Source organism: Notolepis coatsorum (assembly GCF_963971535.1).
Source record: "Notolepis coatsorum genome assembly, chromosome: 19".
NCBI lineage: Eukaryota > Metazoa > Chordata > Actinopteri > Aulopiformes > Paralepididae > Notolepis > Notolepis coatsorum.
Genome location: NC_140183.1, coordinates 36879585 through 36906778, shown reverse-complemented (window position 1 = coordinate 36906778; position 27194 = coordinate 36879585). Strand labels below are relative to the sequence as shown.

At 42.2% G+C, this 27194-nt stretch overlaps 1 protein-coding gene across 1 annotated transcript in view; it reads right to left on the bottom strand.

Annotated features, from left to right (window-relative positions):
* tmod4 (tropomodulin 4 (muscle)) overlaps positions 1 to 27194 on the bottom strand; it is a 43958-nt gene that overhangs the window by 5581 nt on the left and 11183 nt on the right. Inside the window, exons 2-7 of the mRNA XM_084335814.1 lie at positions 21676 to 21855; positions 12226 to 12382; positions 10143 to 10265; positions 5591 to 5683; positions 2284 to 2414; positions 358 to 465 (exon numbers count right to left, since the gene is read on the bottom strand). Coding sequence (XP_084191940.1) covers positions 358 to 465; positions 2284 to 2414; positions 5591 to 5683; positions 10143 to 10265; positions 12226 to 12382; positions 21676 to 21777 — 714 coding nt within the window. The 5' untranslated portion in view covers positions 21778 to 21855. The remainder of the gene's footprint in view (positions 1 to 357; positions 466 to 2283; positions 2415 to 5590; positions 5684 to 10142; positions 10266 to 12225; positions 12383 to 21675; positions 21856 to 27194) is intronic.

Here is a 27194-nt window from a genome sequence, read left to right as displayed (position 1 = left end):
GGGTCATCAAGGAGAAGCCGCCTTTTCTCAGTCCTTGCCCCACAATGGTGGAACGAACTGCCCACCACATTTAGGACAGCCGGAACCCGTCCAATCTTTCGCCATCGACTAAAGACGCACTTCTTCAACCATTATCTGAAATAAAATAAAAACTAACTAACCTTACTGTCATGCACTTGTCCTAATATACTAACCTACACTGTAGCACTCAACACTTTAATGAACATTGTTACTCAGCTGATAGAGTTGTGCCCTTCCTGATGACTTGTCGTACAGGACTTGAAAGTCGCTTTGGATAAAAGCATCAGCTAAATTACTAAATGTAAATATAAGCCACAGGATCATTGGTCTACTCACCACAGCCACAGGATCATTGCTTCTGGTGGCAGCGATGCTCAGAGACTCCACGTGAGAGTTGCCCTTCATCGCCTTGAGGACATCTTTCAATGTTGGGATGGGAATGTCCTACAACACAAAGGGAGAAAAAGTCAATTTTTACAGCTTGGTGTTGATGTCACATAGTACAGTTGTAATGTGTAGTTTAACAGCTTATTGGTGATGTCACATAGTGAAGTTGTAATGTGTAGTTTTACAGATTGTTGTTGGTGTCACATAGTAAAGTTGTAATGTGTAGTTTTACAGATTGTTGTCAGAGTTACATAGTAAAGTTTTAATGTGTAGTTTTACAGCTTATTGGTGATGTCACATAGTAAAGTTGTAATGTGTAGTTTTACAGCTTATTGTTGGTGTCACATAGTAAAGTTGTAATGTGTAGTTTTACAGCTTGTTGTTGATGTCACATAGTAAAGGAAGGACATTGCAACCTTCGAAAAGTTAAGAAGTTCATAGTGTCCCAGGAGGAAAATGATAATAGGTCATCATACGTGATTATTCTATTATTATGCTTTGAATATGTTTAAGGCGAAAGGGGGTAACTGCTATGGTGATCGTGGTCTCCCACCACAAATACAATACAAAGAATCTCCTTCTATACTCACTGCTGGCCTTGAAATGTTCAAATAAATGTTTGTTTTCTTTTGTACTAGGGATATGATTACCAATGCATTGTAAACATTTACAAGTGATTCTGAGTCGTACTTTCCTCCAATAGTCACACATGATATTCATATCAGTGTTGGAGGTTCTCTAGTAGTAGTAGTAGTAGTAGTAGTAGTAGTAGTAGTAGTAGTAGTAGTAGTAGTAGTAGTCAGGGGTGTAAAAAGTACCCAGAAATTATACTTAAGTGAAAGTATGGGTATTGTCTCAAAATCTTACTCAAGTAGTAGTAGTAGTAGTAGTAGTAGTAGTAGTCGTAGTAGTAGTAGTAGTAGTAGTAGTAGTAGTAGTAGTAGTAGTAGTAGTAGTAATAGTAGTAGTAGTAGTAGTAGTAATAGTAGTAGTAGTAATAGTAATAGTAATAGTAGTAGTAATAGTAATAGTAGTAGTAGTAATAGTAATAGTAGTAGTAGTAGTAGTAATAGTAGTAGTAGTAGTAGGAATAGTAGTAGTAGTAGTAGTAGTAGTAGTAGTAATAGTAGTAGTAGTAGTAATAGTAATATTAGTAGTAGTAGTAGTTGTAGTAATAGTAGTAGTAGTAGTAATAGTAGTAATAGTAGTAGTAGTAGTAGTAATAGTAGTAGTAGTAATAGTAGTAATAGTAATAGTAGTAGTAATAGTAATAGTAGTAATAGTAGTAGTAGTAATAGTAGTAATAGTAGTAATAGTAATAGTAGTAGTAGTAATAGTAGTAGTAGTAGTAATAGTAATAGTAGTAATAGTAGTAGTAATAGTAGTAATAGTAATAGTAGTAATAGTAGTAGTAGTAATAGTAATAGTAGTAATAGTAGTAATAGTAATAGTAGTCGTAATTGTAATAGTAGTAGTAATAGTAATAGTAGTAATAGTAGTAGTAGTAATAGTAGTAATAGTAGTAATAGTAATAGTAGTAATAGTAGTAGTAGTAGTAATAGTAGTAATAGTAATAGTAGTAGTAGTAGTAATAGTAGTAATAGTAGTAGTAATAGTAGTAGTAATAGTAGTAGTAGTAATAGTAGTAGTAGTAGTAGTAATAGTAGTATTAGTAGTAGTATTAGTAATAGTAATAGTAGTAGTAGTAGTAATAGTAGTAGTAATAGTAATAGTAGTAGTATTAGTAATAGTAATAGTAGTAGTAGTAGTAATAGTAGTAGTAATAGTAGTAGTAGTAGTAATAGTAGTAGTAATAGTAGTAGTATTAGTAATAGTAATAGTAGTATCAGTGGTATCCTGCGGAGGTGACCTTACCTTGATGTTATTGAGGTTGACTTCTGTCAAGCTGCTGTCGTTGCTGGTGATCCTGTCCAGGGTCTCCTCCACGTTGGTGGGGTTGGGGGGCTCGTCTGGGAAGATCTTGAATGGGTCTGGTTTTACTACACCTGCAAGAGCCACAATATCATAGCTTATGGTGGTGTAATGTATCATATATGTTATGGTCAAGCAATATCTAATGGATATTAAATAGTTTAGTTTTTATTTTATTTATTGACAACTAGGGAAAGTCCATGTGACTGCTTGGAAAGACAGCTGACAGGAAGGAATAGACCCCATCGGGCTGGCATGGGTTAGCAGCACCCCATTACAGTGGTGGTGCAGACTGTAAACAGTTTTGCTGCACACAAAAAAGCTACGCCAAATACAGGAGCCCCTAGAGTCTGAGAGTAGGGGCGCAAGATGACTCAGAGGCAGATTACACGGTTACAGACCATGGAATGGACAATACTATGAATTGGATGAGAACTAGAACCATAGAGAACAGTACTGGTACTGTGGTAGTGAGGCCAGCATGCCGGTCAGAGAGAACAGGTGAATTCAGGATGTAATCGGAGGGAGGGTGCAGCCATACTAGTATTGTATATTAGTACACTGCACAGTATTGTATATTGTATGGTAACTACGTCTATTCTGCATCGAACATTGTACATATGTCTAAACTGAACACTGTGACCTCTTTTTTTACTTCTAATTTTACTATGTTTTTATTTCATACTTATCTTGTCTTGCACAGTCTCTGGAGCGCAACAGTAAGAAGCATTTTGTACAAAAGTATTCTGTACTTCTGTATGACAACTATTAAAGAAACTTGAAACTTGAAACTTGAAACATTCAATGTAGAGGAGGTAGGTTTTTTGTATGCAGGTGTGAGTCAGGCCACCTACTGTAGATGGAGCTACTGATTGGGAGATGCAGGTCAATTTGGGAGGAAAACTAGTTGTTCCACAAGAGATAGTTAGCACTAACTTGAGGCCTGACCTAGTATTATGGTCTGCTAGTCAGCGGCGTGTTTATTTTATAGAATTGACCGTGCCTTGGGAGGATTCAATGGAGGAGGCGTATGAAAGGAAAACGCTTAGATATATGCAGACAGAAACTGAACAGCGAGAATGGAAAGCTAGGGGTTGTCCAGTGAAAGTAGGATGCAGAGGATTTATAGCACGATCGACTTCATCATTATTGGGAGAATTGGGGATTTGTGGGAGTTTGTGGAAAGCAGTAAAAGAGAAGTCAGAAGGGCGCCCAAGTGGCGAACCATCTAACGCGCTGCGTCACGAAGCGGCCGACCCGGGTTCCATTCCCGGACCCGGCGTCATTTACCGAATGTCTTCCCCCCACTCTGTCTCCCGCTCTTCCTCTCTCTCTCTCTCTACTGGACTGCCCAGTAGAGAAAAAGCGATAAACGCTAAAAAATTAATCTTAAAAAAAAAAATGAGAAGTCAGAAGAAATATTGAAAGGCAGTCTGTGGATTTGGTTGAGGAGAAATAATGTCAGCTGGGGGCCAAAGTAAACAAAGGGTAAGGGTATTCCTTTTCTTCTCTGTTGTTGCTGTCTCATGTTCTATTTTTGACATAGGATAACATAAGGAAGTTCGGCTATCATGGCAAAAGGGGGAGCTAGCATGGAGGGGGGTGGTTCTGGGACACTGGAACTAACCGTTGAGCCTTCCCGAGGTGTCGTGGGCCTAAATTGATGAAACACCACTGAAGGGAGGTGCCCACTTGATAACCCTGGTGATATGTTGGCTCTTGCTGCCTATTATAACCTATGTGGTACGTTATGTAGAATCGGCATTGTCAATACCTGGAGCTCACATTTTAAACATTTCCTCCTGCACCCACAGCCCTTACCCTAAATCAGGTTTGTATCCTATTTCCTACACCCCTTACCTTGAACCGGGTTGGTAGACACACACACACACACACACACACACACACACACGCACACATATTCACGTATGATGACCTTTTTATTTGACCCATATGAGTAGCATAGATGTTTGGCAAGGGGATTGGGTCTCTTCATTGAGTGCTTACCCTTATCATTAGGGCACAAGTATCTTGTGTTTTATTATAAAGTTTTCTTTTCTAGGGCGGCTGGGTGGCACAGCGAACATTGTGCTCATCACCAACGCAAGAGACACTGGGTTCGACTCCGGCTGTCGGCGTTGCCTCCGGCTTGGGCCAGCCGTCATACTAACTCAATTGGCAGAGTTAGCGGGTGGAAGTCGATGGGTGGTAATCTGGACGTTGTGGACAGCGACTCCTACAGGTCGGTTGGGGACGCCTGTACAGGAGAGACAGGAAATGGCGGGGGTAGTGTAAGCCTCCCACACCTCGCCAATGAGAGTCTGCGCTGGCAGGTGAAAAGATGTGACAGGCTGCCTCCTCGTGTATCGGAGGGGACACGTGATGCAAGGCTTCTATCCTCCCTACAACCGGCCAGTGGCGGGCATATGCGAGCAACGTTCAAGACAGGGGAGGGGAGAATTGGCACAATGGAATTGGGATGGGAGAAAAAAAATAGAAAGAGGAGAAAAAGTGGATCAAATTTCTTTTTTTAAGTTTTCTTTTCTGTAAAGTGTAAGTTTCATGAAAAGCACTTCTCAAATAAGATATATTGTTATTATTATTACCGTAATATTATTATATCCATAGTTGGAGACTGGAGCCAAAGTCAACAGGCACACGTCTCAATTATAGGCCCCAATTTATCAAAATGGGCATATTATTAGAGGAAACTATATGTATATAGTATCATATATTTAGGGCTGCACGATTAATCGTTTTTTAATCGAAATCGCGATTTGGAATGATGCAATTATCAAATCGCCAAGCCTGCAATTAAATATTTTATTTTATTTTTTATTTAACCAGGAAGTCCCATTGAGATACAATATCTCCTTTGCAAGGTAGACCTGGCCAAGATGACAGCAATAACATTTGCAATACATCACACAGCAATAAAATGTGCAATACATCACACAAGAACATAATAAATGTGCATGTATACAATACATCACATGTAAACACAAAGCAGAATAGTCTACATGATAGTAAAAGTGTATAATACAGGGTAATACAGTAATTTTGCAGTTGGGACCCGACTACAGAAAGCAGCAACATTCTTCTTATAAAAAAAATAAAAAAATGTTATAATCGCATCGCAAATCGCAATTAGATTATTTCCCAAAATCGTGCAGCCCTATATAGTACATATGAATTAATTATGTTTGAGGAATACGGAGTCCTGCTTCTGTGAGTGTTGCTCCATACTTACTGTTGATGCCTTCTGTGTTGGCAATGGTGCCGGTCACTCCCAGTGCATCGTAGTATTGCTTGTTGCTCATCAAGGTGTACATTCCAAGGATAGCTGCAAGCACAGAACAACGATATAGAGATGCAATGTGTGTCGATGCAATTCAGTCAAACATGTTGTCTCTGCAGCATTGGAGCATGAAATAGATAGGTGCATTTCAAACAACTTCAGTTTCATTCCAAAAAGCTAAATAAATGGATGAATGTTCCTTGTGATGTTCAATGTTCATTATTTAAAACAAATATTATATATAAATAAATATCATGGAAAATGTGACTGTTTTGGAACCAAAAGTCTACAGTTAGTTAATAACCTCCAATACTGGCCCAGAATGAGTTTTGATATACCTCATTTTGGAACAAAAACAGTAATAGATGCATATAATGTTATAACTGTAAACTTCTCTCAGACTAAATAGCTCCAGCTACAGTAGCTACTCCCCCACGCCATGTGTGTGTCTAACACTGTGTGTCTGCTTGACCAGATAAGGATATTGTAGCCTGTGTTCAGTTTCTCACTCCCACAGAGAGAGAGAGAGAGAGAGAGAGAGAGAGAGAGAGAGAGAGAGAGAGAGAGAGAGAGAGAGAGAGAGAGAGAGAGAGAGAGAGAGAGAGAGAGAGAGAGAGAGAGAGAGAGAGAGAGAGAGAGAGAGAGAGAGAGAGAGAGAGAGAGAGAGAGAGAGAGAGAGAGAGAGAGAGAGAGAGAGAGAGAGGGGGGGGAACTCGGTCACTGGCCCTAATCTCAGTGTGTGTGTGTGTGTGTGTGTGTGTGTGTGTGTGTGTGTGTGTGTGTGTGTGTGTGTGTGTGTGTGTGTGTGTGTGTGTGTGTGTGTGTGTGTGTGTGTCAGAGTCTCTATTCCCCACAAGGAGGTTATGACACCGTGCATTTATTCAAGTGATGCAGGCAGGGGGACACGGCATGTTATTCTCGTCCATAATGAGCCTACACTTAAAGGGGAACACCACCCAAATTAAGTTATTTAATTCCATTACGTCAATGAATGGGAGACACATTTTGTGGACGCACATAATGACTTGTCTTGACTTTTTATATACGTGAATTAAGTTGATTCTATCGTAGTGTTCTCAGTTCTGAAACAGAAAATGTATGCATATACTCCCCTGGGTGTCCTCAGTGTCATCTAGAACATCTTTCCCAATTCATTGTCTATGGTACATGATTCCCAATCCATTGTCTATAGAACATGATTCCCAATTCATTGTCTATGGAGGAGCTTCAAACCTCATGACCCCAGTCATCTCACAAATGTTACTTTTAGCACTCTAGTTTTTGGACTTGGGAGAGAGTTGCTCCGTGTTTGCTAATATCACTGGACTGTCTTAGATCATAGAAGAACAGCACATATGAACTCTAAAATTGGGCGTAGTTCCCTTTTAATGGCTGGCTGTCTCTCTGCCCCGGAGTGAGGCTTATATAGACACACCGCACTGACAGCATCCCCGAGGGAGCTGAGCTTTGAATTCCAGCTATGCCTGTGAGTGAGCCTGGCTAAGCGTAGCTAATTTTACGACAAGATGAAGCACAATGAGTCCCTAAAAATATACAGCGTGCTCAATGAGCTGCTAAATGTTGTTGTCTCTTGTCATGTCGCTCTGCCAGCAGGAGGTAGACGTTTTTAAAGTGCTTCACTTGCTTTTGTTACAGGCAGTTGGCGTTTCTCCGCTAAACTGTGTCACACACCAACTGCTGCGACAGCAAACCCCCACCCCAGCAGTCCCCTGGTCCGGAGCAGGGAACCATGGGAAGGGTCCTGTCAGGAGAGGCTTGGGGAGACAGCTGCCTGCTCAGGGGGGGCATGCAATGTAGCTCTGAGCATAACACTCTAGGTATACCACGCAACCATGACTCACAATTACAAAAAAACCCAAAGCACCAAAAGTTTTGTTTCCACAAATAAAATTAAAAGTGACAATTAAATCTCCCACAGTGACTCACTCTCTACCTCACTCTCTCTTTGGCCCCACAGACCTGGGCTGTCTGGCTAGTGTGGCCTCATCCCCCACCCACCCACTTAGTCCCCGAGCCAAATAGCCTAAACAAAAGACTGACAGGGGCTAACCAAGGTTTAATCCTCATCTGGACTCTCTCCAGGCTTACACCGGTGGTCTCAATGAGAGCCCACGACAGGCTGATCTAGCTGGACACACTTGCTCCCCTTACTCCTGCGTTACGGATGCCTGTCTGTCTGCCTGCCTGTCTGCCTGCCTGTCTGTCTGCCTGCCTCTCTTGTTAAACGAAGAGTGAGGCTGGGTTTTGGGATGTTACTTAGAGCCTCTCGTATGGGCTGGATCAGCTAGCTAAGTGGTTGGCAGGTCATGGGCTCTCAAGGCTTTCCGAGCTGTGGATCCCCAGATAGTTGGGTATTTACACAACGACGACCAAAAATAGATGGATGCATAGGTCATCTCAGTCTGCTAATTAGAACCATATAAAAAAAATGTATTGTGTCCTGGAAAACTTTTTTTCAGTACAAACTGAAAGGTATTATGTATTATGTTGATACTTATGCATTAGCCTATATTAGAGTGTAGCCTACTATAAGACTTATTCTGGGTGATCGGGTCATTAAGAGAGGGACCCTTCCACAGGTTTGAGCCCCCATGACCATGTGCTCATCCCTGTCGAAGTGTCCTCAAAGACAAGACACTGAAACCCCCTGCTGTGGACCATTTGCTGCCACAAAGGGTTAATTCTGCACTGTTGATGCCACTGCTAGAATACATACATGTGTTCTTCAGAGGGATGAGGCACAGAAAGAAATTGCTAATTGGCATATATTAATATGGCAATAGCAGTGGTGGAAATCATCCTAAAATGACAAAAACTACAAACAAAAACGGTGTTGTGAATTACAAAATCTATAGTCACGAGTGTGTATTGCTTTTCTCTTCTTGGGAGCTATACCCCACGTGAGCTACCTCATGTATGGAGATGTATGTTTTGCACCTAGGAAATAGGCTCTGTTTATGCTACGGTATTTGAATTCTTCCAATATCAAATTAGACCTATAAATAACCATTGTTTGGGGAATGATGGCAAATGCCTTATCCCGCCAATACAATGAATGATAATCAGCTCCTTGTTAGGAGTTGTTATGAAGTCACCACTCTACAGGAAAAGCAAAACACACAGAGGTGAACAATTCTTTTTATAAAAGAGACATTATATTTCACAATGATTCACGATTTCCTCAAGGGTCACACATGGGAAAAAGCTGTGCTCCTGCTCTGTAATTGTCCATTTTAACCTTAATGGCTTCTTCTTGTTTGGCTCAAACAGATAGTGTATCTTTTGCCCAACAGCCAGCTTTCTGACCCACCCCTCACCCCCCACCCCTCAACTCACTCCACCCTTCCTCGGGTGGCCTGTGACCAGCTTATTTATTTTGGTGTTGCTGAGCGTGGGGAATCGGAGCCCAGGCCCAGCATCCCGTGTTACCCACAAGTCTGTTGGTGTGGGAGTGGGCCCAGCATCCCGTGTTACCCACAAGTCCGTTGGTATGGGAGTGGGTTTTGCCAGCGTGAGGGGAAAGAGGTGGCCTCGGTGTCTGCAGCGGACTACATAATGGAGCAATGTGGTTCAGTGCCACAATGATGAAACAGTTCAGCCACGTCATTCTGCGCTGTGTCCCATACTGGTATACTGTGATGGTGTAGATTCACAGCGTTAGGGACGTCTACAGCTGACCAGCTAGTAGGGTGTCTTTCGTCACAGTGAAACCCGCTCTGGATCACGACTATAAGAACAGCCGGTGTTACTGAGCTTCATTCGTCACTTAGCTGACAGCATGAGGAATCAGGGTGTGTCAGCCTTCATTGCAACAAGTCTGAAATCCTATACGTCACAGTGTTGGTCAACATTACAACAGAGACTAATGTCAGAGCGGAAATGCTCAATGGGGTCACGCCGTGAGACATAGAATCGGCTATCTCTACTACTGTTCACCTGTTCATCAAAACTCTATGTCTATATCATACTCTATATTATACCTAACTAGTACTACTACCCACTATCTCTATTGGCCAGGTAGGGTGGGGGTTCAAATCCAGGTGTGTTACAGTGGTGCTGTGACTGGACAGGGGGGGGTAGCAGAGTAGCCCTGCCTGAAGCAGTAATTAGTGAGACAATATTATGTCCATACTGCCAACAGTTTGCATTTAGATTGACTTTATATAGATCTGCAAAATGGATGCATCTCTTGTACTGTCTACCTGCACTTCCTATGAGGTCCTGTCTATGCGTCCTTGTACCATAGATGTCAGTCTGTATTGTGACACTTTGTTGTGTTACCACCAAAATGACGAAGTCAAATTTCCAACGTGCGTCCCCTGTACTTGCAATAAATAGTGAATAAAAAGTGACACAATTGAAGGCCAAATTGGATATGGGGAAAATTATGAGATGAGCGATCAAGTGTGTGTGTGTGTGTGTGTGTGTGTGTGTGTGTGTGTGTGTGTGTGTGTGTGTGTGTGTGTGTGTGTGTCTCTCTAACCTGCGATATCACACATCTCAGCATCAGTGGCATTCTTCAGGGCCTCCTCCAGCTCTGGCTCCAAGGTGATCTGCTCTGAATCTGGGATCTTACCTGCTCCTGCCTTGGGCACAAAGGCTTTTCCTGAGGGGGGGGGGGGGGAAGAGAGAGAGAGAGAGAGAGAGAGAGAGAGAGAGAGAGAGAGAGAGAGAGAGAGAGAGAGAGAGAGAGAGAGAGAGAGAGAGAGAGAGAGAGAGAGAAAGAAGGCATGGGTCCTGACCATTTCAATTACTATTTAGAAGAAAAGTACTCTACATGCGCAGGGAAAAAATAACTACCGTCTTCTATCGTTGGTAGTTTTGTCATGGAAGCCAGTGTTTGTAGATGAGGGTCAGTCTCAGTGTTGCTATAGCAACATTTGAAAATGTTTTCTCTTTTACCACTGGGAGACAAAATGGCTACTGAAAGAAGTGGCGTTTTTTCCCTGGGGTGAACGACCATATTAGTGTACCAAGAGGAAACGTACCCCTTTCACTACCACTCTACCAAAGGGTTAACCCTTTCACTGCGACAATACAGAAGGTTAACCCTTTCACTGCCACGTGACAAAGGGTTAAACCGTCTGTAGTGTGGTAGTGAAAGGGTTAACCTTCTGTAGTGTGGTAGTGAAAGGGTTAAGTGGTTTGATACTCTAGGAAATGCCCTTTCTATCGATTTATGTTATGTGGGGCTGACTATGAAAGTAATGAAAAGTCAAGTGACTGGTTGTCCCCGAGATAACATTTGACAAGCAACCATCATGTTTTTTTTTGTTGTTGTAGTTTTTTTTCAGTCTACTGAGGAACTAAAGTTACTAAAGCCTTTGATGAACAGCAAAATTCAGTGTCCCAAAATGGTAGATTGGTTTCTGTTTTGGTAAAAAGCTCTGGTAGGATCATGTTCCCTAAAACAGTGGTAAGCTAGGGCTTCTTACACATTTATTGACCTTATTACAGTATGTCAGTTTTCCACTGCGGCCCACTTTGTACTTTCATTCCTTCTGCTCATTCACATGCTTTGTAAAGCTCAAAAACAATAATACAGATTTGGTGACAAATGTATTTTTTCAAACCAATAATAGGCTACATTGTTTTTGCAATGATTGAATTTGTTGAGCCAAGTGATTTCCTGATGTAGGCCCAGACATGTCAGCCCACGGGAACGCAATGTAAATGGAAAACAGCTCTAGTACCCAGAAGAATCAGTGAGGCGCACAAAGCCCATAGAGACCTGTAACTAAGAGCACTGCACTTCTGTGCAATGGTGCATCGCAGAGTACTATTGTGTAGCCTGGCGTTGCTCAGACTCTTTCCAGTCATTTTGAAAGCGAGCTACCATACTGTGTCTAGAGCACTGTATTTATGTGTTCTCAGGACCAAGCAATCCAAATGTGTGCAGGTCTGTGCATTAGTGTTATCGCACTATGCTAGTGTTTAAAAGTGACGGGACCATTTTAAGCCTCATATACCAATGCAGTACAGACTCCAGCTATTATAAAATAAAAGACCCTGGGGTTAATACAGTGTGCTCCGTACATGTCACCATGGAGTCCAGTGTTGGACAGAGTAATAATCCTATGCTATTAGGAAAACTGTCCTTTTGAAGGTGTTTCTCACATCGTTAACCCCTAGGGGTATACTTTAGGGGAAAAGGATACGTGAGAAGATATCTAAAATAATGTAAAGTCGTATCAAGACAGATTCATGAATACATCCTCAACTGATACACAATACACAATACATATTACAATCTGTCTAGTACAGTATTTGTGGCACCTTTCAAGTCAATGTCTTTATTACACTGCCAACTCACATCATTCATGTATATTCAAATTCACATTCACACCTACTATGGTATTGCCAACATGTATCCCCATGGTAACACCTCTGTACTTAATAATACCATGGTATAATCCAGTTTAAACCATGATGTATTTCCTTTGACAGTCCTACAAAAAGTGATGGAGATACCATGATATGTTTCTGGAAAGACCATGACCTTTCTGTCCACTTCCCTTTAGCTTGTAGTGCATAGCTTTGTGCCGACCATTAAACTCGACACTCACCTTTCTTCTCCCCAGTGAAGGGCACCAGGTCGTCCCTGTCCGGGTCCTCTAAGGCCTCCTTCTCCAGGTGGTCACTCAGAGCGTCACGGTCATATGGCCCTGTGGAGCTCTTCTTGGTCTGGTCACGCTGCCGGTAGCCCGCTGGCAGCATGGCATTCTGGGAGAGGTGGTCAGAGGATATGTAATGTGAATAATGGTACAGAGGTTGTAGGGAAACGTCTTGAATCAGTCCTGATTTAGAGCCTGGGCTGAGTGGGAGAGAAGACGAAGTGAGAGGTGAGGTGTGGTGTGGTGGGTAGGGATGGGTACCGAATTAGGTACTTTTAAAGGTACCTACCGAATCACGTCGGTACTACCGAGTACCGATTCACGTGAGATCCGTCTGTGCCTCATTTCGGTACTGTAAAAAAATTAAAAGTATGAATATATATATATATATATATATATATATATATATATATATATATATATATATATATATATATATATATATATATATATATATATATATACATTTTTTTACGACGTCAATGTTTAGTTTACCACGAAACGAAACCTATGAAGTGTGCCGCACGTTCACATCAACGCTCACACGCACAATATACACGTACCTAGGATTTGACTTGATTCAACAACAAAGCAGTCGGGGCAATGGCAAGCCGAAAACGGTTGAAAGTGTGGTTTGAAGTTTGGATATTTTTTTCACAACTGAGGTAGGTAGATTACATTTTTAGAGACTAAAGTACCAAAAAAAGATACCGTTGGGTACCGGTATCGATTCACAGGTACCGGTATCGGTTAAAATGTGAAAGGTACCCAACCCTAGTGGTGGGAGAGTGTTTGTATGATGCTATAAGTAAGGTATATACCTACAGTTTGCCTCAACACTGCGTCTTGGAACACTGAACACTTCTAACTGGGGAACGACAGGTCCCAGAAGGCGTGAAAAACGGGTTGAGCCTGAAAGGTTGGGCTGAGCAGGCAAGTACTGACGAAGCGCCCTTGAGCAAGGCAATTAACACTCAACTGCTCCAGTGGTGCTCAGTAGCTAACAGTAGACTCTGGCTTACTAGGCAGCTTCCAGTTGTTGATTATGTGTAAGACTCACCCACTGCAACTACTCCCCCAGGCTGTTTGTGTCTGGTTAATTACAGGTTAAATACAGGCTTGTTCCCTGCCCTCACCTGGTTAGTTACAGACTTGTGCCCTGCTCTCACCTGGTTAATTACAGGCTTGTTCTCTGCTCTCACCTGGTTAATTACAGGCTTGTTCTCTGCTCTCACCTGGTTAGTTACAGACTTGTTCCCTGCTCTCACCTGGTTAATTACCGGCTTGTTCCCTGTTCTCACCTGGTTAATTACAGGCTTGTTCCCTGCTCTCGCCTGGTTAATTACAGGCTTGTTCTCTGTTCTCGTCTGGTTAATTACAGACTTGTTCCCTGCTCTCACCTGGTTAATTACAGGCTTGTTCCCTGCTCTCACCTGGTTAATTACAGGCTTGTTCTCTGCTCTCACCTGGTTAATTACAGGCTTGTTCTCTGCTCTCACCTGGTTAATTACAGGCTTGTTCTCTGCTCTCACCTGGTTAATTACAGGCTTGTTCCCTGCTCTCACCTGGTTAATTACAGGCTTGTTCTCTGCTCTCGTCTGGTTAATTACAGGCTTGTTCTCTGCTCTCACCTGGTTAATTACAGGCTTGTTCCCTGCTCTCACCTGGTTAATTACAGGCTTGTTCTCTGTTCTCGTCTGGTTAATTACAGGCTTGTTCTCTGTTCTCGTCTGGTTAATTACAGGCTTGTTCCCTGCTCTCACCTGGTTAATTACAGGTTAATTACAGGCTTGTTCTCTGCTCTCACCTGGTTAATTACAGGTTAATTACAGGCTTTTCCCTTGCTCTCTGCTCTCGCCTGGTTAGTTACAGACTTGTTCTCTGCTCTCGTCTGGTTAATTACAGGCTTGTTCCCTGCTCTCACCTGGTTAATTACAGGTTAATTACAGGCTTGTTCTCTGCTCTCACCTGGTTAATTACAGGTTAATTACAGGCTTTCCCTTGCATTTTTTTACGACGTCAATGTTTAGTTTACCACGAAACGAAACCTATGAAGTGTGCCGCACGTTCACATCAACGCTCACACGCACAATATACACGTACCTAGGATTTGACTTGATTCAACAACAAAGCAGTCGGGGCAATGGCAAGCCGAAAACGGTTGAAAGTGTGGTTTGAAGTTTGGATATTTTTTTCACAACTGAGGTAGGTAGATTACATTTTTAGAGACTAAAGTACCAAAAAAAGATACCGTTGGGTACCGGTATCGATTCACAGGTACCGGTATCGGTTAAAATGTGAAAGGTACCCAACCCTAGTGGTGGGAGAGTGTTTGTATGATGCTATAAGTAAGGTATATACCTACAGTTTGCCTCAACACTGCGTCTTGGAACACTGAACACTTCTAACTGGGGAACGACAGGTCCCAGAAGGCGTGAAAAACGGGTTGAGCCTGAAAGGTTGGGCTGAGCAGGCAAGTACTGACGAAGCGCCCTTGAGCAAGGCAATTAACACTCAACTGCTCCAGTGGTGCTCAGTAGCTAACAGTAGACTCTGGCTTACTAGGCAGCTTCCAGTTGTTGATTATGTGTAAGACTCACCCACTGCAACTACTCCCCCAGGCTGTTTGTGTCTGGTTAATTACAGGTTAAATACAGGCTTGTTCCCTGCCCTCACCTGGTTAGTTACAGACTTGTGCCCTCACCTGGTTAATTACAGGCTTGTTCTCTGCTCTCACCTGGTTAATTACAGGCTTGTTCCCTGCTCTCACCTGGTTAATTACAGGCTTGTTCTCTGCTCTCGTCTGGTTAATTACAGGCTTGTTCTCTGCTCTCACCTGGTTAATTACAGGCTTGTTCCCTGCTCTCACCTGGTTAATTACAGGCTTGTTCTCTGTTCTCGTCTGGTTAATTACAGGCTTGTTCTCTGTTCTCGTCTGGTTAATTACAGGCTTGTTCCCTGCTCTCACCTGGTTAATTACAGGTTAATTACAGGCTTGTTCTCTGCTCTCACCTGGTTAATTACAGGTTAATTACAGGCTTTTCCCTTGCTCTCTGCTCTCGCCTGGTTAGTTACAGACTTGTTCTCTGCTCTCGTCTGGTTAATTACAGGCTTGTTCCCTGCTCTCACCTGGTTAATTACAGGTTAATTACAGGCTTGTTCTCTGCTCTCACCTGGTTAATTACAGGTTAATTACAGGCTTTTCCCTTGCTCTCTGCTCTCGCCTGGTTAGTTACAGACTTGTTCTCTGCTCTCGAATCCCGGTGTCAGCATTGCCTGCGGCTTGGACCAGTCGTCATACTATCTCAATTGACAGAGGTAGCGGGTGGAAGTCGATGGGTGGGGATTGGACGTTGAGGACAGCGACTCCTACAGGTCGGTTGGGTGACGCCTGCACAGCAGAGACAGGAAGTATCGGGGGCAGCGTGAGCCTCCCACACGTTACTCCTCGCCACTGAGAGTCCGCGCTGTCTGGTGAAAAGATGCGACAGGCTGCCTCCTCGTGTAACGGAGGGGACACGTGATGCAAGGCTTCTATCCTCACTACAGCCGACCAGTGGGAGGCATAGTCTAGCAACGTTCAAGACAGGGGAGGGGAGAATTGGCAATACGAAATTGGGATGGGAGAAAAATAGAAAAATAAGGAGAAAAAGGGGATAAAAAAAAAGACTTGTTCTCTGCTCTCGTCTGGTTAATTACAGGCTTGTTCTCTGTTCTCGTCTGGTTAATTATTACAGGCTTGTTCTCTGCTCTCGTCTGGTTAATTACAGGCTTGTTCTCTGTTCTCATCTGGTTAATTACAGGCTTGTTCTCTGTTCTCGTTTGGTTAATTACAGGCTTGTTCTCTGTTCTCACCTGGTTAATTACAGGCTTGTTCTCTGCTCTCTGTTCTCGTCTGGTTAATTACAGGTTCATTAGAGGTTAATTACAGGCTTGTTCCCTGCTCTCGCCTGGTTAATTAAAGGTTAATTACAGGCTTGTTCTCTGCTCCCGCCTGGTTATTAAAGGTTAATTACAGGCTTGTTCCCTGCTCTCACCTGGTTAATTACAGACTTGTTCCCTGCTCCCGCCTCGTTAATTACAGGTTAATTACAGGCTTTTTCCCTGCTCTCACCTGGTTAATTACAGGTTAATTACAGGCTTGTTCCCTGCTCTCACCTGGTTAATTACAGACTTGTTCCCTGCTCCCGCCTGGTTAATTACAGGTTAATTACAGGCTTTTTCCCTGCTCTCACCTGGTTAATTACAGGCTTGTTCCCTGCTCTCACCTGGTTAATTACAGGCTTGTTCCCTGATCTCACCTGGTTAATTACAGGCTTGTTCCCTGCTCTCACCTGGTTAATTACAGGCTTGTTCCCTGCTCTCACCTGGTTAATTACAGGTTAATTACAGGCTTGTTCCCTGCTCTCACCTGGTTAATTACAGGCTTGTTCTCTGCTCTCACCTGGTTAATTACAGGCTTGTTCTCTGCTCTCACCTGATTAATTACAGGCTTGTTCCCTGCTCTCACCTGGTTAATTACAGGCTTGTTCTCCGTTCTCGTCTGGTTAATTACAGGCTTGTTCCCTGTTCTCACCTGGTTAATTACAGGCTTGTTCTCTGCTCTCACCTGATTAATTACAGGCTTGTTCTCTGCTCTCACCTGGTTAATTACAGGCTTGTTCCCTGCTCTCACCTGGTTAATTACAGGTTAATTACAGGCTTGTTCCCTGCTCTCACCTGGTTAATTACAGGTTAATTACAGGCTTGTTCCCTGCTCTCACCTGGTTAATTACAGGCTTGTTCCCTGATCGCACCTGATTAATTACAGGCTTGTTCTCTGCTCTCACCTGATTAATTACAGGCTTGTTCCCTGATCTTGCCTGGTTAATTTTACATTTTACTCATCATCACTTGTCCCCTGCTTTGCATCAATATTTAGGTGCTACTTTCTTTTCCCCCACCACCTTCCACTCTGCCAACCTAAGGAGGGTCACGTTATCCTTAATACACTTTGAAATATAGTTTCACATGTGAACACATTTGAACTACTTGGGGTGTGCTCATAGAGATGTATAGAGTGATGCCATTTGAGTCAGATGATCTTCTTCCACAACGTGTGTAGGGAAATTGACTGTTCTAATGTGTATACCACCACCTAGAGCAGGGGTCTCAAACTCAATTTATCTGGGGGCCGCTGGAGGTAGAGTCTGGGTGAGGCTGGGCCGCATAAAATATTCCACAAAAAAAGGGTTTCAAGTATTCCAAAAAAAAGTACAACTGATCCAATCTTCTCAATCTTTAGCAATAACACTTCAGAACATGAACAGTTCTTCAGAACATGAACGGTTCTTCAGAACATAGGCTTCTCAGTGGTGTCAGTGGACTCATCCACATGCAGCTATGGAAATGCACTGTGCATTTTTTTTATTCTATCACAAAGCTGTTTAATCAAATCACCAGCCAGTATTTCAGTTATTCTGGTTGCTGTGCGATCTGAGGGGGATTTGCTGTTGTTTGCCTTCAAACATGGTCTCCATCACTTCAGTCATACATTACTTTATTATGTATGCATCAGAGAGAGAGAATGGCTTCTTGTGTTTAGCCAACACCCATGCCACTGAGGACTTGGTTGCTTTTTCTCATTGTGACATAGATTTAACAATAATTCTGCTTGCAGCTTGATATGATGATTTCATTCCATTTATTTTTGTGGTTCTTAGCACTGCATTTTGAGGAAAGGTTGCATCAAAATAACTGTGTTTTGTTTCGTAGTGGCGTTTCAAATTGCCACTCTTCACAAGAGCTACCGTTTCTTGGCATATTAGTCACATTGGTTTGGATGCTGGGACTCAGGATTAACGCATATTTTTCAGTCCATTCACCTTTGAATTGCAGTCGACTTGTCTTTTACTGCCCATCTTTGAACATGCCATCTTTTTCTGCTGGCTGCCTGCTGGCGAAACTAGGCTAGCTACATTTATCTCACAGAGATAAAACTGGGAGCGAGGCTACTGTAGATGCGCTGTCAACTCTGCTCTGACTCGGACTGAAAGAGAGAGACGACATGCAGTCCGTGAAGACCCGCCCTACTCCCCTACTCTGCATCTGATTCGCAGACTGTGGGTGAAGGGTGAAAAACCCTAACCTCGTTCCCAGCTTTATCTCAAGAGATAAAGCCTGGTAAAGCACTACGGCTGAAAGTGTGAATCGGGTAGAAAGTCCCGCCCCTGAAATCACGACAGGTGCTCGTGAAAATGCACTCCCCCCGAATCCTGTCGGCAAACAAGCTAGAACGTCCCGGTCATGTAGCAAATTCTTAAGGCAAAGCCGCTGCAGTGGCTTAAACGAGGAAATATTGTGCACTTCACACGTTTCTATAATTGTTTTGTTGAAAATGTCCGCTGATAACTCCATTGTCTTGTTTTCGAGGTGTACGAGCGTCTGCTTGTTGTTTGTTTCACTGGGGACTATAAACAGAACTGGGGGTGCCCGGAAACCGGAAAGCCTGTAGCCGGTATTTCTGTATTTCCGATTCACACTTTAGGAGGCATAGCTTTACCAGCCTAGAAAAACCCTGACGGTACACTGAATGTGATTGGACCAGAGCAGAGTACACAAACACAGACGGCATTGTAGCCAGACATGCAGAGCACTGCTTGCAGAGGAGATAGCAAGGATGCATTTCCCTTCCACTTTACTTGGTATCACTCCGGAATCACGTTTCAACCAAGTCACAAACGTAACGTTGCTGTCATGAGCCTGCGCTATGGTAGCCTACAAGTGATAAAATAAATAAAACTTCCAACTCGTGCAACGACTCGGCAACAAGTTGCGCGCGGGCCGCACTAACACTAAACTTTGATGTCAAGTAGGGGGCCGCAAAATATCATCCAGCGGGCCGTAATTGGCCCGCGGGCCGCAAGTTTCAGACCCCTGACCTAGAGGCTCTGAGATTACAGATCCCCATCACTCTTTCCAGTAAGTGGCACTTGTGCGGAAAATGAAGTGTTCCAACCATCACTGAATTTCAAATGAGGAAGAAGCAGTGTTGTCTTCTGGGTAGAAAACAGGTAGAGTTTTCAGAATGTGCCTCTAATGGCACAGCAGCAGTGGGAACGTTTTCGCTGTACTGTGTAGACAGGAAATACACACTCTTGCTTTAATCTTTTTGGGTGCTTGATTTAACCTGCCCAACTCTTGAAGTGCCTCTATAGTGGCAATATCACTTTACATATACCCAAAATAACCCATCCCCACCAATTAGGAACAAGTTAGAAGCAGTGGGCAGCCATAGCCCTTTCCCAAGGGACCAACTCCAGCCACAACGTACAGGTACAGTTACAGTATGTACCTAACATGCATATGTCTTCATGGTGTGAAAGGAAACCGGAGTTCCCAGAGGAAACCCAAGCAAACATGGGGAGACAACATGGGGAGAACATGCAAACTCCACACAGAAAGGCCTTCCACTGGGATTCAAACCTAGGACCTTCTTGCTGTGAGGCAGCAGTGCTAACCACAGCGCACATTGTTCTCTAGGGCTGTCCCCGACTAAGAATTTGGATGGTCGACTATGATTGGCAAAAATTTGCCATTAGTCAACTATTGGTCGACAAAAAAAAATATATATATATATATAATATTATAATAATTTTTTTTTTTAATCATTCCATTTGGGCTGTGGGGGGTGCTTAATGTCTGAAGGAGTCGACTGAAGGCTTCTTGTCCTCTGAAAAAGCATGCAATTCGTCCACTGATTTTTGTCTAGTCTAGTGTGTTCATTAGACGGGTCACGGGTGAAATCCTCTTTCAGTGCCTCTGTGCCTGTTTTCGTAGGCAGTTAGCCTCTGGTATGCGTGCCATTAGCGTTAGCCACGCTTCTAGGCCTCTTTTCTTTTGGAAAGAATGATAAAAAAAATATATATATTTTTTTTTATTCGACTAAGAGGTTGGCCAGTCGACTACGGCTCATTTCGACCGATTAGTCGACTAATCGACTAATAGGGGTCAGCCCTATTGTTCTCACATAGAAGGACGCTACATCTCTCTAATCATAAGCATGCTACATCTCTCTAATCATAAGCATTCTACATCTCTCTAATCATAAGGATGCTACATCTCTCTAATCATAAGCATTCTACATCTCTCTAATCATAAGGATGCTACATCTCTCTAATCATACGGATGCTACATCTCTCTAATCATAAGGATGCTACATCTCTCTAATCATAAGGATGCTACATCTCTCTAATCATAAGGATGCTACATCTCTCTAATCATAAGCATTCTACATCTCTCTAATCATAAGGATGCTACATCTCTCTAATCATACGGATGCTACATCTCTCTAATCATAAGGATGCTACATCTCTCTAATCATAAGCATGCTACATCTCTCTAATCATAAGGATGCTACATCTCTCTAATCATAAGCATGCTACATCTCTCTAATCATAAGCATGCTACATCTCTCTAATCATAAGCATGCTACATCTCTCTAATCATAAGGATGCTACATCTCTCTAATCATAAGGATGCTACATCTCTCTAATCATAAGGATGCTACATCTCTCTAATCATAAGGATGCTACATCTCTCTAATCATAAGCATGCTACATCTCTCTAATCATAAGGATGCTACATCTCTCTAATCATAAGCATGCTACATCTCTCTAATCATAAGGATGCTACATCTCTCTAATCATAAGGATGCTACATCTCTCTAATCATAAGCATGCTACATCTCTCTAATCATAAGGATGCTACATCTCTCTAATCATAAGCATGCTACATCTCTCTAATCATAAGCATGCTACATCTCTCTAATCATAAGGATGCTACATCTCTCTAATCATAAGGATGCTACATCTCTCTAATCATAAGCATGCTACATCTCTCTAATCATAAGGATGCTACATCTCTCTAATCATAAGCATGCTACATCTCTCTAATCATAAGGATGCTACATCTCTCTAATCATAAGGATGCTACATCTCTCTAATCATAAGGATGCTACATCTCTCTAATCATAAGCATGCTACATCTCTCTAATCATTGCATTGTTCACACACCAAAGGAAGCTACAGTACATCTGTCTAATCGAGAGAAGTGAGTTACATCATAGCTCAGTTAAATCACATTGGTCCAAGCTAATGGTCTAAGTGTGTATTGTTCAGTAAAAGTAATGGATCAGATTGTACTTGATAGTAGAAGGTATTGATAGGAAACGTGGTATTGATAGGTCCTTAGGTTAATTGATAGGTCATTAGGGCCTCCTGACATCCCGGGGGACAATAGAAAATGTGTCTGGGATGGTACAAAACAGATATTGGGATGGTCCCGGGAAATAGATGAATAAAGACTTTTATATTCATATAAAAGAATAATAAAACCGGTTCAGGGACGGTTGTCAGCCCTCACCTCGGGGTCCATCTCCTGTAGCTCATACTCCAGCTGGTCCAGCTCCTCAGCACTGAGGCCCTTGAGGATGGCATCCTCATCTATGTCCCTGGGGTCCGACATGGCTGCCGCGGTTCCAGCTCTCACACACACTCACTCACTCGCACACCAACGCTGCACACACCCTTGGGGTAGAGGGCACTGTGAACAGAAGAGAAGAGAAGAGGGTTAGTGTGGTGAGGACATGACTGGTCTAAGTGTAACGGAGGTACCGTGTGTCTATCCACACAGTCACAATGGACTGTGTATAGTGAAGTGGCTGTGGACGTTAAGCGGTACTGCAAGTAAAACTCACTCCCCAGAGGCATCCAGACCCATTACCAAGAAGTGAATTCACCTCTTGGTATAGTGGTCTGCGACGCGGGAGACCGGGGTTCAACTCCCACTCGGGTCATGTCAAATAAGACCGGTTACATAAGCAGCCACATCTGACCTGGGTCAGGCCTGGTTAAATAAAGGATAAATATTTTTTTTTATAAAACAGTGGGAGCTGGGGTGGCTGTGCACCTGTCGCACATTTAGGCAGTCCATGTGCACAGGTTAAATCTGCCATCCCCCACACACACACAGTTAGTTGTCATGCCAATGATGGTATGTGGTGCAATGAGGTAACGGTTTGTGGAGCAACAGACAGACTGCTAGAATTCTGCTGAATCTCCCCTCCATATGGATTGAGAAGGAGAATGTTTTGTCAGAATCTTACTTGATATTCGACATCTATTACATGATTTTTCCTTTCTGGCTATCTGGTTTCATCTAGTTTAGTGACAGGCTTATCCCTTTCTCCACCCAGCGCCATGCAATAAGCTGACGATGATAATAATAGCTGTATTTCCAATGATCAACACACAATACACAGGAGAGTGGGGTCCACGTGAACATGCCCTGCGCTGGACTCATAGCTCACGGCATGTTCTGTTACATAACCTCCATTTTTTACTCTATACTGAAAAGGAACTGGCAAAAATACTGCACTGGGACTGAGCTGGAATGATTCATCCTTCACTGCACTGTCTTTGTCCTGTGTCTTGTTATTGCTGTTTGTTATGTGGAAAAAAGCATATAAAAATGCATACTGTAATTACCAATATGTTTACACATACAGTATGGCTCATTAAAGGAATCTGAATCTGAATCTGAGGAAGTGTATAACCTCCTACTGGGACCCTGCAGTTTCAAAAGAGAAGAGGGGGTATAGGGAGAAGAGAGGGAAAGAAAGTGAAGTGTAGAGAGAGAGAGAGAGAGAGAGAGAGAGAGAGAGAGAGAGAGAGAGAGAGAGAGAGAGAGAGAGAGAGAGAGAGAGAGAGAGCACAATTTATCTGCTATTCTTAGTTGCTGTGCTGCATGCTCTGGGTTTAGAGTTACAGAGGAGAAGAGAGAGGACAGGAGAAGAGAGAGGACAGGAGAAGAGAGAGGACAGGAGAAGAGAGGACATGAGAAGAGAGGACAGGAGAAGAGAGAGGACAGGAGAAGAGAGAGGACAGGAGAAGAGAGAGGACAGGAGAAGAGAGAGGACAGGAGAAGAGAGGACAGGAGAAGAGAGAGGACAGGAGAAGAGAGAGGACAGGAGAAGAGAGGACATGAGAAGAGAGGACAGGAGAAGAGAGAGGACAGGAGAAGAGAGAGGACAGGAGAAGAGAGGACAGGAGAAGAGAGAGGACATGAGAAGAGAGAGGACAGGAGAAGAGAGAGGACAGGAGAAGAGAGAGGACATGAGAAGAGAGAGGACAGGAGAAGAGAGAGGACAGGAGAAGAGAGGACATGAGAAGAGAGAGGACATGATAAGAGAGAGGACATGAGAAGAGAGAGGACAGGAGAAGAGAGAGGACATGAGAAGAGAGAGGACAGGAGAAGAGAGAGGACAGGAGAAGAGAGAGGACAGGAGAAGAGAGAGGACAGGAGAAGAGAGAGGACAGGAGAAGAGAGAGGACATGAGAAGAGAGGACATGAGAAGAGAGAGGACAGGAGAACAGAGGACAGGGGTGGAAAGTACATTCTCTTATTAATCACTGACAGACAGGACACATGTACATGGACACGCCCAAAACATGACTGGAAAAACCGATGATGAAATAACACAACGCCACCCCCACACACACACACACACACACACACATCTAACACGCTCTCATATACCGAACAATACTAATCTCACAGAGACACACACCCAAGGCTCGTTTCTGTACAAACTTACAAAGCCTCTGCACTCAATAAGAGGAAATACCACAACAATAGAAATAGCTAAACTGGAGACACGCTGTATGAGAGTAATGCAACTATCAGGGTCTGGGGTCAAACATTCTCCTGTTTGTCCAAATTCTTTCCAACTCGGCCAATGCAGAAAATAAAGGTTTAAGTGACGGAACGTACTGTAATTTAGTCAATTTACTTGTATGAAGTCACCATTTTTGCATGGCTCTGCAATGTAGATAGGGATTTGTTTTTTATAGTAGATAACTTTCTGCATTGCCAGCGTAGTCATGATTTTGCATAAGAACATGGCTTATTGTATTTAAGTGACACAACATTGACTTGTTTGTGTTGAATCTTTGTCTTGTCATTTGGTCGATTACAGTACCGGTTGAGTATTAAGTTGTTCTATTCTATTCTGTTGTTCCACTGCATACCTTTTGAAGATACTTCATTTAGCAAATATGTAAAAAATAGCTATCTCTATTGCAATCCCTATTGCAATAATTAATCATCAATTAATCAATCAATAATCATCATCATCATTTATTTATTCATACATGGAATTACCACAGTCCAACAGTACATATTAATATGATCCACCAAATTCCATGGCCGAAAGGAACAGGAAGAATAAAAATGTATTTGTACCTGCCCCTACACACATACAGCACACTGATAGACTTATTGCAATGTCCCCAAACCAAACAGAATGTACATACCCATTTTGCAAAAATGGAAACATCAACACAACTAAATTAAATCAACATAAATGTACATTTATATAATGTATTATTCTATATTATACTTCTATATAATTTTATTATTTTTATTTTATTATAATATAATATAACTAAATCATACTATTTATACTACACCATATTGGTATACAGTATTATACAATATTTTAATATATTATTATTCTATGTTACGCTGCTATAACTATATTACTACTTCTACTAGCCTATACTGTAATGCTATGCTATGTTATCCTGTTATGCTAAACTGCAATACAACCTTTTGAAGTGAAATATATTAGTAGAACTCTTTTCATCATTCCGCAAAGAGTTCCATAGTTTGACACCTATAACTGTTTTAAGGTGGTTCGTGCAAATTGGTACTTAAAATTGAATTTCCTTCTGCTGTCATCTGGACAGGGAACAACCTCTGTATATTTGCTGGTAATACTCTGCATTTTGCTCTAAACAAAACTAATAAAGTCTGTATTTCAGCTAACTCTTTAAGTTTCAATAGTCTGGATTTAATAAATAATTCATTGGTATGTTCTCTTGAATCTACTTTGTGAACTATTTTAAATTTTTTAATTTATTTGAAGGATAAACCCCTTGAGATATGCTATCTCGTTTTCGAGGGGGTCCTTAACACATTCCCTGCCACGGTTATATCCATCAATGTAGCCTCACTGCCACCACTCTAAGCCTATGGAGATGTTCACCTTCTTTGCAGGGCTATAACTTTTTAAATTGTATTGCTAAATTGACATTACTATGGCCCATTCAACATCGATTATCTATCGTTCAGGATGTAGGAACGTTATACTTTTTCATTCATAGATTCTTCCAAAAATACCTTCTAGAATATAAGTATGTTTTTATCGTTTTCTGCAGTAATTCATAGAACGTGAGTTATAGGCATAAACGCATAGATTATCAACTGCCGTTTATTCCCGATACACGCTATATAAAAAAATTCAACTGTATATGATCCTATACGTTATGCGTCATCATGCGCGGATGAAAGGGGGGGGGGGTCGTTTATAATTCCGTGATCGTCAGTAAATGCTTTATGTAGTATGGGTGATATATTGATCAGATCGGTTTGCAGTGACAAGAATAAACAATTGGGCTGAAAATAGCATCAGCGTCCTCTTACCGTGCGTCAATGAGACTGGCGGTGAAAGATCCCAGGTATAGGACGTCGATCGCCTAGGTCCATTTCCGGTTTGTATGTCGCAAATAAACGCCGAAATCATATCGATTATTAAGTTTATAAAGCGATCGATATGTACATTGTGTCTGTCGGGAGTCATGCAACAATATCTGACGGCCGGATGAATTTCATCGACGCACAGCCCCCATATCCTGTTTACCAGTGTAACTCGCCCGACCATCCACCAGGCGGCGGTATTGAGCAGTTGTTTTTTTGAGCCGTAGGGTCCAGCTGCAGCGCCGGAGGTGTATATATGAATTATGAATGCCATGGCGAAAAAAATTTATATTGATCTCAATATCGCTGTACAGCGTGGTCTGGCGGTCAAAGCATGGCGGGCAATGACGTTTTAAAGCGTTTCCGGCGGTGGATGTGTTAACATAAAATACAAAACATACAATACAATACATAACAAAACAAAAACACAGGACAACAAAATACACTTATGCACTGACAGACGCTCTCCCAAGCTCACCGCCACAGTCCACACTGATTCCTCCCAAGAGGATCGGCAATATATATATGTTCCCATATAAGTGTACATACAAAATTATAGTTTGATCTGTAAACATGTAAACCCTAACACAGTAAATCAGTAACAGGTGCAATATGCTCACGTATTTATTGCTCCATCTCCGCCCACTACAAACATGGGAACTCTCTAACCCCCTCCTATTGCTAGGTATTAGTGAGTTTTTCCTTACCTTCGCGTGGGGTATGTCTGGGAGTGTTGCATTTATTAAATTTTTTGCATTTATTTAATATTTTTTGGACCTTATGGTGACTTATTGTGGTGACCTTATGGTCACTTATTGTGATGTTTCTTCTTGACTTGTTTAAAGAAGAAGTGTACGGCCCATGGGGACATTAACGTGTGTTGTCGGGCCTTACAAATAAATTTGATTTGATTTGATTAGTAAACTCAGTATAGAAGAAATTCCATGTATCTTCAACAAATGGAATTAATTTAAACCTGTCCCAATTTATAGATGTTATATCTTGAATAAAGTGCTCAGTATTCAAATTCCTACATTGTCTTATCCTGATGAATCTTGGTGGAAGACGTGGTAGCTTTATCTTCCAAATGCAGAAAATGATAGAATGGTAATGTACAGTCCCCTCCCCATCATATGTATATACGCTGTCAGGATCTAGGGGTAACAGTACTGTATATTTGAATACCGTTATGTCACAAATGTATCAGTACTAAATACCTATATGTCCCTATGCCATAAATGTCATGTATGTTGTGTATGTCATAAATGTCTATATGAATTGAAAATGGGGGACCCTGATGGAAACAAGACAAACGTCTTTCTCAGGTCTGCATCCCCTTAACA